Source organism: Ylistrum balloti, unplaced genomic scaffold, assembly GCF_031769215.1.
Source record: "Ylistrum balloti isolate Yb309-2 unplaced genomic scaffold, AGI_CSIRO_Ybal_v1 Utg369912, whole genome shotgun sequence".
Classification (NCBI taxonomy): Eukaryota; Metazoa; Mollusca; class Bivalvia; order Pectinida; family Pectinidae; genus Ylistrum; species Ylistrum balloti.
In genome coordinates, this window is record NW_026782034.1 from 275,361 (window position 1) to 289,526 (window position 14,166).

Sequence of the window (14,166 nt, forward strand, 5' to 3'; positions counted from 1 at the left end):
AAGAGAAGTTCTCTCTTGCCATATAGTATAGTGAAGCTAGAACTTACCAGAGTTACATTAAGACTATGATGTTGCTTTTAGTGTTAAATTTTGGCAGTCGCTATTTAGGTCCAAATCAAGGTCTCCATTTGGAAATAAGTCAACAAATCAAAAGTCACAGAAGAACATTTTAAATTTTGCACAAGTAATCACAATTAAGGTCTGATTCCTCGATGACAGAGGATTGTCTGAGTTCCTGATTTTGATTCTGGGACTGATAATGGACCCCATTCTAAATTGAAATTGTTTCACATTTAAGCCAAATTTCCCAAATTTGTAACTTACTCCTGAAAACCTCCTTCCCAGTTTACCAATTTTCCTCGGACAATGACACAAAAATGCTGTATCCCAAACCTTTAAAAAAATCTTGCGATTTTGTAAGCAAATGATGCAAATGAGTCATATATTTTTGAAAGATATTGAACATGTGAAGAGTTTAAAAAGATTTGTGTTATTGACAGCAGGTAACTTTTTTCAGATTTTGGTAGAGTTAGTGCTGTATGTATAGTCCTTCTTCAATCTGGGTTTTCTTTACAGAAAAAGACAAACATGGCAACTAACCAGGTGTGGCCTCCAGGTGACAAGGAGCATGGTGATACAGAGACTGTGTATTCAAGAGTTCCAACCGAGGTAAGAGGAATACTCTAAAATACTTTATAGAGGAGGATGTCGCTATCATGTTAAGCAACAAATAAATTATATTCATACATAATACGTAAAATATAATATTCATAAATCAGGAACATTTACAAAAGAGTTCTACTTAAAAAAGACCTCTTTGATTTTTAGGTCATCTGACCGAAGGGTCTAATGACCTACTGTGATCACCTTTTGTCTGGCGGCGTCCGTCGTAAGCATTTTCAACTTCTTCTCAAGTTCTTCATGTCTCATTGAGCTGAAACTTACCTGAAATGATCGTGACATGATCCTGACGAAAGTTTGTTAATTTCGGGTTGGTCTGAAATCCAACATGGCCGCCATGGTCGCCATCTTGAAAACACATTTTTGACTTCTTCTCAAGTTCAGGATTTGAAATCTTGTATTTTATGTCAGATGACCGTTAAGGTCCATGGGCCTCTTGTTTTATTGTATAATATAACATCTTTCCAAACTCATTTGAGAAGTTTTCTTGAGAGAGTTACAGATATGATGTCATGCATCAATACATCATTAGATATCAAGTGAAAATTGTCTTCAAGATATGACACATTAAGTTAAGGTATAAGTACATATTGAATACTTTGGAAAGCTGTCTCTCTGTAAAATGTGAATCAACTTGGATCTGTAAAAAACCTTAAGGTACATGTTGTTATGTGGACTGGTCCCTGTCTGTAGAAATTTATAAAGAAAAAAAAACTTTGTGAAAATTTTGGTCTCTTTGATATGTCTGATTCTACAAATAAAGGGGAGATAAGCTCTTAGATTAGGGTAAATTGTCATGTTCAAGGACACAAACACATCAGCGGAGACCAATCCTTTTCTCAGAGTCCAGAGAAATGCAAACAGTCACATCAGTAGGTTGGCTATTCAGATTGCCTTATATATGTGGTGTGTCGTTCATACTTAATCATTCTTGTTCTAAAAATTTCTTGAGAAGAAGAACAAAATTACTTACAGGCGGCCATCTTGGATTTTGAATATGAAACCTTGTTATCATCACTTCTAGAAAAGTACACGGATGGAGCTTTCTCAAATTTCACATGTATGTTTCCCCTTGATCGCTAGTTGTGCCCATTTGATTTTGGGACTGTTAAAAAAAAAAAAAACTGACTGACAAGCAGCCATTTTGGATTTTGACATAGAAAGTTAGTTATCACTGTTTCTTCAGAAGTACTTGATAAATCCTTCACTGATTTTGTATGTAGGTTCCACTTAGTCCCAAGTTGTGCTCATCTGATTTTGAGACTGATAAGAAAAACCAAAGGCTGACAGGCAGCCATCTTTTACTTGGCAGTTGAGGATTATGATTGCTATTTCTCAAGAGGAATTTTCACAAATTTCATATGATTAATAGTAACAACAGAGGAAAGAAAAGAAAATATTGGAAAAGATCCAACTCCTGAAGAAGAAATAAACATAAAATGATGGTAGGTGCCAAGATCTGTCTGGGATCTCATGTTCCTGATCAGGTAGAATCAAATTGCCACATTAAGGGCATCAAAGATATAACAGGAATTGCTTGTAAAATGAAATACAACTTTTAGAATTTCTCCTATTGCTCTGTATTATCCTATATGAGTGCAATGTTAGCCATCCTTTTTTAGCGGTCTGTAGCTAAACAGTGTTGATTTGTGCTTTTGAATAAAATCACTGAAAATTATAAGATACATGTACACAAGTTGGTGGTTAATTTTGCAATGGATTAGTACAGTAATTATTTTTAGGTTTCATGAGTATGGTTACAGTGTATTACTGAAATTCTCATCCAAAATTTTACCTTTAAGGTTTATTCATATCCCACAACAATGAAGATACAAATTTATTACTTAATATAGCAAAATTTCTAGAAGGCTTACATTTTTATATTAAACTAAAACTGTATTTGGAAAGAGGAGAAGAATATAGTGTGTTTAAAGTCTAGAGAACCATGAGTAATTAAGATCTTGTTGAATCCTCTTATGGTCATGAGGTGGTGTCTTTTAAGATCAGGATCTCCTATATTGCTCAGTGAGGTATCTGACAACTATAGTACAGGGAGAGGCTGCCTCAAAATGACCCTGGATGTTGACGTCCCACATAACCATAGTTACAATATTATAAAAACTAAAGGTTTGCTTGATGTATGTATAAAGAGGTAAAGGGGGTTAATACTTAAAAAGTAATTTTAAATTGAAGCTGGTTATCAACATAAATGTGTTGTGCTCTAGTTACAGGTTAAGATTACATTGTAATCAATTTATTAGTAATTATCAGTGATAAATTTAATTGAACTCCAAGAATTTTTGGAAATACTTTAATTGTGCATTGTTGGACCCATTGTTTCTAGCAATAAACTCAGGGGTTTGTAAAAATATTTTAAACCACTAGGCACATGACTGGTGGGCTTAAAAATTTACTTGTCTGGACTGGAAGTTTACTCGTCCAAATTCAGCTGTGAAATGGCGACTTAATCAGCATGTGACATGTGACTTTTTTTTCTATTTTAATTTGAATTTTTAGTGGAAAAACTATGCAGTGATGGCTGCTTTGCTTCAGACATTGTGCATCACTTAGGTCTAACCATAGTGTTTGTTTACATCCGACTGACTATGTGCTGTTAAGAACAAAAACACCTGACATCAGTATAACCGCTGGAAAATGACTAAGGTATACTGAATGCTATATTTGACGTCATGGGAGCTCTGGTGTAATCAAAAGTTAGAGAGCAGACTGGAATATTTTGTTTTCGCAGTACCGTAAACATGTTTCTTTGTTTTAAATTTTCTTTACTTTTTTATTGAAATTGAAGTTGTAACATTAATATCATTGGAAAAAAGTACTCGTCCGACGGACAACTGACAAAGATAAATCTGGTTGTCCGAGACAATTTTCACTCGTCCATGACGACCGGACGAGTGCTTTTCCGGACCCCTGAAACTTGAAAAGGACATAGGAAATTAAATTGTTGAGTAATCACTGAATTATATACTAGAAAGAATGTAAATGAAGATTTATTGAGACCATTCAACCACATACATCTACTACTAATAATATATCACATGATCCATTGTGACTGTACATGTACATCATATAAATTCACGTCTCATTTTATAAGAGCTGAGCTCTACTCATCCATTTTATTTACATTACTCTTCTGTTTTTGATTGTTAGGTGATCAGTATTTAAAGTTTGGGATGATGTAGATATGCATGTACACTATGTATGAGTCATAAAAATCAGAAAGCATTCCTCTATTGAATATATCTCCTTACATGTTGTGTTTAGTTATATAACCTGTGTCTGTGTTATTTAATACATTCCAGTGTTTCTGTATATTCAGGCCGAGTGAGATCTGTAGTGACATTACAGGTGTTTCAGGGTTGATAAATAAGTTTTACTGACTGAAGTTTAATCGCTATTTTCACTTTCAATGGAAGTTTTGATATAAAGTTTATACATACTTATAATTTACACTGGCTTCATCTGGAGATATCTCTGAGTGACATATCTGTTGACTCAGAATGTTTTTTTTTGTTCAAAAAGGCTTTACACACTAACAACAAGTAGAGCTATTATGGAGATTGTCTTTATGGATGATGGGCCACTCAAGGTCACTTTTATAGTGCCATTACACTGAAATGTCATCACCTGGACATGTTATGTGTTATGGATAATGGGCCACTCAAGGTCACTTTTAGAGCTATCACTCTACCTGGACATAGTATGTGTTATGGATAATGGGCCACTCAAGGTCACTTTTAGAGCTATCACTCTACCTGGACATAGTATGTGTTATGGATAATGGGCCACTCAAGGTCACTTTTAGAGCCATTACACTGAAATGTCATCACCTGGGCAAATCAAGGCCAATTTCATAGTGCGATTACACTTAAATGTCATAAACAGGGCATAGTATGTGTTTATGGATGATGGGCCAATCTAGGTCACTTTTATAGTGCCATTACACTGAAATGTCATAACCTTGACAAATTCATCCACCCGAAGTCAATTTTCTAGTGTCATCACTGAAGTGTCATGACCTGGACACAGTAATATGAGACCCTATTCAGTGACATGCTAATGTGCAAACCAGCCCTTATCTTCAACTTATTCAAACATAAAACAGAGAAGTACAAATTCTAGACTCTAGTTGTCTTAGTTTGGGAACAGAGCACTCAACCTTCCTTGCTTGGATAGTCACACCATATAAATGCAAAAAGGAGGTATTTTCAAGTGAGGCATTTTAAAAACTATTCTTGAGAAGATGAAAAGACAAAATAACAAGGTTAAAGTTTAGTCACTCCTTTTTTGACAATTTGTACAATGGAGACAGTAAGGACATATTTTACCTGTAATAGATTTCAGCCCAAAGCTTCAGTCGAGAAAAGTTAAAATTGATAGAACCTGATCTTTTCTCAAACCTTGGGTAATTATCTTTTACTGATGGAGGTTTTAAGTGAACATAGAAATAAGGCTTGATTTACATTTGATATCATTATATTAAACAAAGAGAGAATGATAATTTCCTGTTAGATATCGGTCAACAGGATGACCAGTACAAGTGGTCATCTCTGAAAGTAGTGTCCACAGCAAAATAAAGTGAATGTCACCAGCTGACAACAATAAAGTGACAGCTGGTAAAAAACGAATCATGTCTTAAATGAATATCATTTTGTTATGAATGACATGTGCCATTAAATGATATAACACTTGGAAATGAATGAAATGTGGCATTAAATTATATAACACTCAGACATGAATGAAATGTGGCATTAAATTATATAACACTCGGACATGAATGAAATGTGGCATTAAATTATATAACACTCGGACATGAATGAAATGTGGCATTAAATTATATAACACTCAGACATGAATGAAATGTGGCATTAAATGATATAACACTCGGACATGAATGAAATGTGGCATTAAATGATATAAATGATATAACACTCGGACATGAATGAAATGTTGCATTAAATTATATAACACTCAGACATGAATGAAATGTGGCATTAAATTATATAACACTCGGACATGAATGAAATGTGGCATTAAATTATATAACACTCGGACATGAATGAAATGTGGCATTAAATGATATAACACTCAGACATGAATGAAATGTGGCATTAAATGATATAACACTCGGACATGAATGAAATGTGGCATTAAATTATATAACACTCAGACATGAATGAAATGTGGCATTAAATTATATAACACTCGGACATGAATGAAATGTTGCATTAAATTATATAACACTCGGACATGAATGAAATGTTGCATTAAATTATATAACACTCGGACATGAATGAAATGTTGCATTAAATTATATAACACTCGGACATGAATGAAATGTGGCATTAAATTATATAACACTCGGACATGAATGAAATGTTGCATTAAATTATATAACACTCGGACATGAATGAAATGTTGCATTAAATTATATAACACTCGGACATGAATGAAATGTTGCATTAAATTATATAACACCCGGACATGAATGAAATGTGGCATTAAATTATATAACACTCGGACATGAATGAAATGTTGCATTAAATTATATAACACTCGGACATGAATGACATGTTGCATTAAATTATATAACACTCAGACATGAATGAAATGTGGCATTAAATTATATAACACTCGGACATGAATGAAATGTGGCATTAAAGTATATAACACTGGGAAATTAATGAAATGTGGCATTAAATTATATAACACTCGGACATGAATGAAATGTGGCATTAAATGATATAACACTCGGACATGAATGAAATGTGGCATTAAATTATATAACACTCGGACATGAATGAAATGTGGCATTAAATGATATAACACTTGGAAATGAATGAAATGTGGCATTAAATTATATAACACTCGGACATGAATGAAATGTGGCATTAAATTATATAACACTTGGAAATGAATGAAATGTGGCATTAAATTATATAACACTCAGACATGAATGACATGTGTCATTAAATGATACATTATTGATTTGACCTGATGTCAGATGACACCTGGACATGAATGACATGTGTCATTAAATGATATGACACTGGACATGAATGAAATGTGGCATTACATGATATAACACCTGGACATGAATGACATGTGTCATTAAATAATACAGTATTGATATCACCTGAAGTCAGATGACACCTAGACATGAATGACATGTGTCATTAAATGATATAACACTGGGCCATAAATGACATGTGTCATTAAATAATACATTATTGATATCACCTGTTGTTAGATGACACCTGGACATGAATGACATGTGTCATTAAATGATATGACACCTGGACATGAATGACATGTGTCATTAAATGATATAACACTTGGACATGAATGACATGTGTCATTAAATGATACATAATTGATATCACCTGATGTCAGATGACACCTGGACATGAATGACATCTGTCATTAAATGATATGACACCTGGACATGAATGGCATGTGTCATTAAATGATAAAACAGTTGGACATGAATGACATGTGTCATTAAATGATACATAATTGATATCACCTGATGTCAGATGACACCTGTACATGAATGAAATGTGTCATTAAATGATAAAACAGTTGGACATGAATGACATGTGTCATTAAATGATACATTATCACCCTTGTCATTAGTAAGACAAATCACCATAGATTGTCACATATGTGATGGGTTAGCTTACTAGTTACAGAGGTTAGGTACTAATTTATTTCTTGTGTATGGTACTTGGTGTCTGATAGATGATCCTATAAAGTGATTTCTAGACTGCTGACATCTCACTTACTACTAGTAGCTACTTAAACTGCTGTAATAGATACTTATCAGGAGTCAATGAAATGAGGTGAAGTATGTATTAGTATTATATAGTACAAGATTTTGGTTATTAGGTATTATAAATGTATTTACATACAATGTTGTCATGTGTATTGGTTCATATTCCAAAGTCCAATTATCATCATTCTAGATATTCTATAAACACTAGTGAAGTTAATATGTCCATATTTTCAGTAAGACCAGAAGTTAATATTCTACAACAGTGAAGTTATTCTCAGTCAGAAAAGTAGTAGATATTCTACAACAGTGACGTTATTTTCAGTAAGACCAGAAGTTGATATTCTACAAGAGTGAAGTTATTTTCAGTAAGACCTGTTGTTAATATTCTACAACAGTGAAGTTATTTTCAGTAAGACCTGTAGTTAATATTCTACAACAGTGAAGTTATTTTCAGTAAGACCAGTAGTTAATATTCTACAACGGTGAAGTTATTTTCAGTAAGACCAGAAGTTGATATTCTACAAGAATGAAGTTATTTTCAGTAAGACCTGTTGTTAATATTCTACAACAGTGAAGTTATTTTCAGTAAGACCTGTAGTTAATATTCTACAACAGTGAAGTTATTTTCAGTAAGACCAGTAGTTAATATTCTACAACAGTGAAGTTATTTTCAGTAAGACCTGTAGTTAATATTCTACAACAGTGAAGTTATTTTCAGCAAGGCCTGTAGTTAATATTCTACAACAGTGAAGTTATTTTCAGTAAGACCAGTAATTGATATTCTATATCAGTGAAGATATTCTTGGTAAGACAGGTAGTTGATATTCTATATCAATGAAGATATTCTTGGTAAGACAGGTAGTTGATATTCTATATCAGTGAAGATATTCTTGGTAAGACAGGTAGTTGATATTCTATATCAGTGAAGATATTCTTGGTAAGACAGGTAGTTGATATTCTATATCAGTGAAGATATTCTTGGTAAGACAGGTAGTTGATATTCTATATCAGTGAAGATATTCTTGGTAAGACAGGTAGTTGATATTCTATATCAGTGAAGATATTCTTGGTAAGACAGGTAGTTGATATTCTATATCAGTGAAGATATTCTTGGTAAGACAGGTAGTTGATATTCTATATCAGTGAAGATATTCTTGGTAAGACAGGTAGTTGATATTCTATATCAGTGAAGATATTCTTGGTAAGACAGGTAGTTGATATTCTATATCAGTGAAGATATTCTTGGTAAGACAGGTAGTTGATATTCTATATCAATGAAGATATTCTTGGTAAGACAGGTAGTTGATATTCTATATCAGTGAAGATATTCTTGGTAAGACAGGTAGTTGATATTCTATATCAGTGAAGATATTTTTGGTAAGACAGGTAGTCGATATTCTATATCAGTGAAGATATTCTTGGTAAGACAGGTAGTCGATATTCTATATCAGTGAAGATATTCTTGGTAAGACAGGTAGTCGATATTCTATATCAGTGAAGATATTCTTGGTAAGACAGGTAGTCGATATTCTATATCAGTGAAGATATTCTTGGTAAGACAGGTAGTCGATATTCTATATCAGTGAAGATATTCTTGGTAAGACAGGTAGTCGATATTCTATATCAGTGAAGATATTCTTGGTAAGACAGGTAGTCGATATTCTATATCAGTGAAGATATTCTTGGTAAGACAGGTAGTTGATATTCTATATCAATGAAGATATTCTTGGTAAGACAGGTAGTTGATATTCTCTATCAGTGAAGATATTCTTGGTAAGACAGGTAGTTGATATTCTATATCAGTGAAGATATTCTTGGTAAGACAGGTAGTTGATATTCTATATCAATGAAGATATTCTTGGTAAGACAGGTAGTTGATATTCTATATCAGTGAAGATATTCTTGGTAAGACAGGTAGTTGATATTCTATATCAGTGAAGATATTCTTGGTAAGACAGGTAGTTGATATTCTATATCAGTGAAGATATTCTTGGTAAGACAGGTAGTTGATATTCTATATCAGTGAAGATATTCTTGGTAAGACAGGTAGTTGATATTCTATATCAGTGGGAAGACCCGTAATGGGTCATCAGAATATGAAAGGCCATACCTCGCAATGAAAATTCCTTTCATACAATTTTTTATCCCTGAATAGTTTCAATAACACGGAGTTACAACTGTGTGCAAAAATCATATGGTTATTTTAACATTCAAAGCTATACAGTTTTAAAGAAATTAAATTGTTAAAATCATGTTCAAGTTTAAAAGCAGCCCTAACAGTATTCATACCACATTTTCTGTGCTATGATTATGTGACTGCAGACTTATGTAAGATTTAAATAGATCTATCAAAGTTATACAGAATATTTTGGCAGCAGTCAGGGTGTGTGATGTTGAGCGAGCAGACAGTCTGTATCAAGTTCTGTTACCTCCAACTGGGATCTGTAATGTTCCTGTATAAACAATATGCAGTTGTGTTGTGAGATATTAACAGAGGGTTGTATCACTTTTATTTCTTAAACTACTGTGCTAAAGTGTTCAGCTTCTGTATCTTAGGTTAGTCTATGAAAGATCATAATGATGGAAACTTTGACAGATTGAGAAACAAGTCTACAGTGACAGTATGATACTATTTGTTTGTAATCTACATGGCAGTAGTGGTCACTTCTTTTATCATGTAAATTTTAGGTTTTGATATCTCTAAATGCTGTATAATCATGGATTAGAATGTAACAGACATGTAAAACATTGAGTTATAATTTTACAAGACATTTTACTTATTAACAAAGTATAGATAAAACCATCAATTTCATAATTTGCTCTTGGAAATACTTTAATGTCGATGTTGTCGATGATGCCCGAACAGCGCCACCTGGTGATTGTTCAATGGCTTTTCATTTGAACTTTCAGCTGTTTCAACGATATCTACAAGGTAATTTGTTTTAACGTTTTACAAAAATCTCTCAAATGTGAATATAATGCACAGAAAGCAATTTGCAGTTTCCTCAATACACGCAATGCAGATACAGAAAAAAAAGGATCCTTGCATAAAACCTTGCTGAAAGTTCATGCTTGTTCAAGGTCATTTTACTGTGAGTGGAAATTACATGAGACCTTTACACCGTGAAAGAAACTTTTAATTATTTCTCTAATTATTGGGCTATTGACTGCTATTGTTCAGATTGGCTTTCTGTGTAACAGGTCATCAAGGGCCAAGTCACTTCCTTTAGATAGGAAGTCGGTATTCATGTGGTGTTTTACCTCTCCCGAGGCTATAGAGATAACCAATCTCATTCTTTATGCAGTGGTACCTGGCTGAAAGTACTGGCTTGGATTGCACATCTAATCTTAATGCCAAATTGGAAAGTACTTAAGATGAAAATTGCCATCAGTACATGTATCTTTTTACAGACTCATTCATTGGTACTTTTTTTTTATTTGATCTTTTATCTGTTGTCATGACTACAGCAAATAACATTGGCACCAGAGATCTGTTCCAGTTTAGTGCAGCATTTGTTAAATTTGCATGTATATTGTTTTACATATAATGAGTCTTTGTCTGGATAACATGTTTTAATCAACGGCCCTTGAATTTTGGACCTAACACTGTAAGATGATGAGGAAATATGTCAGGTTCTGTTTTTTCTCTGGCGATTATCCCTACTATCAAATGGTAAGAGATACACTTGCCATCACTGTGGGTCAATGTGGTACAAGTCCTCAAACATGAAAAATAGCCTTAAAGCTGTCACACCAGTGAATAATGTCTTTCATTACTTCAGAATTTCAGTGAAGCTGAGTTTATTAAACTGCAGTATTGGGCTGTTGTGTCCCTATAGGGCTTGGCATGGATACTTGGGGCCTAAAGTGTTAGGAGGTAACTTAGAAAAATCAATGTCAAAATATGCATGTGGATCTGGAGGTGCTTTAAAACCATATTTCAATCAATTTCTGTACTGGATAGTTTAAAGTAATGTCTGGTACCTGTATATATAAAATAGTGAATTTTATTGTTTAAGAAAGTTCATTATTACTGGTTATGGAGATATTATAACTATTGGTAAGGAGGCATCAGCCGTACATTAACATAGTAATTTGCTTCACAACGTGGGACCTTTCAGACAGAAAATATATTAAACAACTTTCCTCTTCGATAAGAATTAGATAATAAAATACATTTCAAAGCATACAGCTTTGTTTACATATGTGAAGTGTTATGTCAGATGATAAACCCTGATATATTTATACACTACCATGACCATTGTATAAACTATTATGTTTAACAGTACAAAAATGTGTATGTGATTACAGGTATACAGGTGAGATCAGTTATAAAAAGTACCTTTCACATAAAGGATACCAAATTTTGATTGAGATTTGATTTGGCTTGTCGGCCAGCCAGTGGTTGAAAAACTGTATTTTCCTTTCTTTTTTTGTCCATTTTACCCTTCTGTTTTTCTGTCTCTTCTCACTTCCGTCCTGCTCACGGCCTGTTTGGTTTGATGTCCTCCCCTCCTCCCCTTCCCAAACCAAAAACTAGCAATTAATTAAAGGAAGATTTTTGTCCACTTACAAATTTGAAATTGTGGTAAAAAGAAGGCCATACACGAATCACCTTGTATTGGACTTATAGTGTATTACTAGTATTGTAACCGTTTACCGATGTTGTTACTATTGTGTTTATCTCGTTAAAGGTAAACATTTTAGGACAATATACAAAACAAATAGGGTTAAAATCAAGTGGAAAGTCAAGGTCAAAACAGTCACATGTCACAGTTATTGGGACAGGCCAAGGTCAAACTTGGCACTTAATAGGATTTAAAAGTTGGGGGTGGGGGGTGTAATTGACCAGAGGTCAACATTATTAGGGTGAAATTGAGATTCTTTTAAATGGCTAGCATTATTTTGTAACCCTTAGAAATGAAGTTGGACCAGATCAAGTTAATGTGATGCTACCCAAATCGGAACACGTTTTAAAGATAATTGTCAAATTTTTCTACCAAGTCTTTGAATCCTATATTTTTTCTTGATATTTCACAAATAGATACCTTCAGCTTTCATTTCCTGCTTTGATTACATGTCAGCAGTGTACATGTCTATAAATAGGACACAAAAAGGCATGCCATGTTCAGCAATGCATGTCAACAGGTAGAGGTACCCAAAATGGAACGCCTCTTTTATTCAGTTCATTTGTAGAAGTAACTGACCTAATCTTGAATATATTACTTCATTATATGAAAGTTCACTTTCTCTCATTAATCTTAGTCATTTATCTGTCAAAATATTAATTTCAACATTACTTTTCATTGGTTAAAAACATGATTGGATATTTGTGCTGTTGCATGACATGTCCACAGATTTTTTTTTTTTTTTCATGTTTGAAAATTTTGAATAGAGATGATGAGCAACATAGAAGACATGGATTGTCAAAAAATGTAATAATTCAATTCTAATAATACATAAATATCTTACTTCTTCTTTAAAATAGTTAATAGAAACTTGTATTGCAAAATAAAAAGTATGCATCAAATTTTTATGAAGTGTTCCATTGTGGGTAGCATTCCATTGTGGGTAGCATTCCATTGTGGGTAGCATTCCATTGTGGGTAGCATTCCATTTTGGGAAGCATTCCATTGTGGGTAGCATTCCATTTTGGGTAGCATTCCATTGTGGGTAGCATCACATTAAAAAACAAACTGACCAGAGGACAATGTCAGGGTGTCAAATGTCAAGGTGAAATTTGAAGTCATCATCAAACCAAATGTCAAGGTCATGTGGACACAGGTCAAGGTATATTTCTGTTAATGAAATCAATCAATAGGTATTATATTTTTATGAAACGTAGTTGGTCAGAAGTGATGAAGACATCTGCTGACCAGTGGTCAAGGTCATCAGGTCGAGGGTTAATGTGGCTGCTTTCTACGTAAAAAGAGGTGCGGTGCTTCTGTTTGATGATTAATTTCATGACATTCTAAACGGCTCGTCAACACATAAAGGTCATTAGGGTCATCAAACGGTAAAACACACAGCGATCCAAAAAAGGAAATAACATCAAACAAACCAAAAGGTAAAAGACAAATGCTAAAAATCTTAAATGGTTATATTATCAAAAAAGATTGAAATGGTAAGTCATAGTCTATTATATGGACCAACATCTTTCAGATAACACAGAATTTCACAAATCTCGATAGTTTCATAAAGGTTCTTCAGACTTGTAATGTTACAATAACTGCTTGATGATGATGGAGATTATCAGAGTAAGTTGTACAGTGTAGTATTGTCATGGCTGACTGATTTAAGATGTGCATGGCAGAAAGTTCAGAACCAACCACATTTTATGCTTGATTCACCAAATGTTTCTACATATTAAGGGTTGCGAATTATCAGCTCTGTGATTTCTGTTTTCTTGCTAAGTATCCACACCTGAGCTGCCATATCGCTTATATTTACTGGTGTATAACCTTACATGAAACACAGATCTTTTTTACTATGTTACCTCGGTATACACACATAAAACAGATTCCTGTGTGGTTGTGGATAATTGTTAGCTATCAGTGTAATTGACATGAGTGTAGTCCAGATGTTTTGGAGTTACAGTAACTAACCTATCACTGACTTAATCATTGACAGTGGCTTCAAGCTCACTCTGTGTACTTTAATCTTGATCAGCACAGAGTTTTCATGTTAATTAA

General features: G+C 33.6%; 1 protein-coding gene across 1 annotated transcript in view; it reads left to right on the forward strand.

Moving 5' to 3' along the window:
* Positions 1-588: 588 nt before the first annotated feature.
* The window catches only part of LOC132546762 (rho guanine nucleotide exchange factor 10-like), a 70,487-nt gene continuing 56,909 nt past the window's right edge, over positions 589-14,166 (forward strand). Inside the window, 1 exon segment of the mRNA XM_060210480.1 lies at positions 589-669. Coding sequence (XP_060066463.1) covers positions 589-669 — 81 coding nt within the window.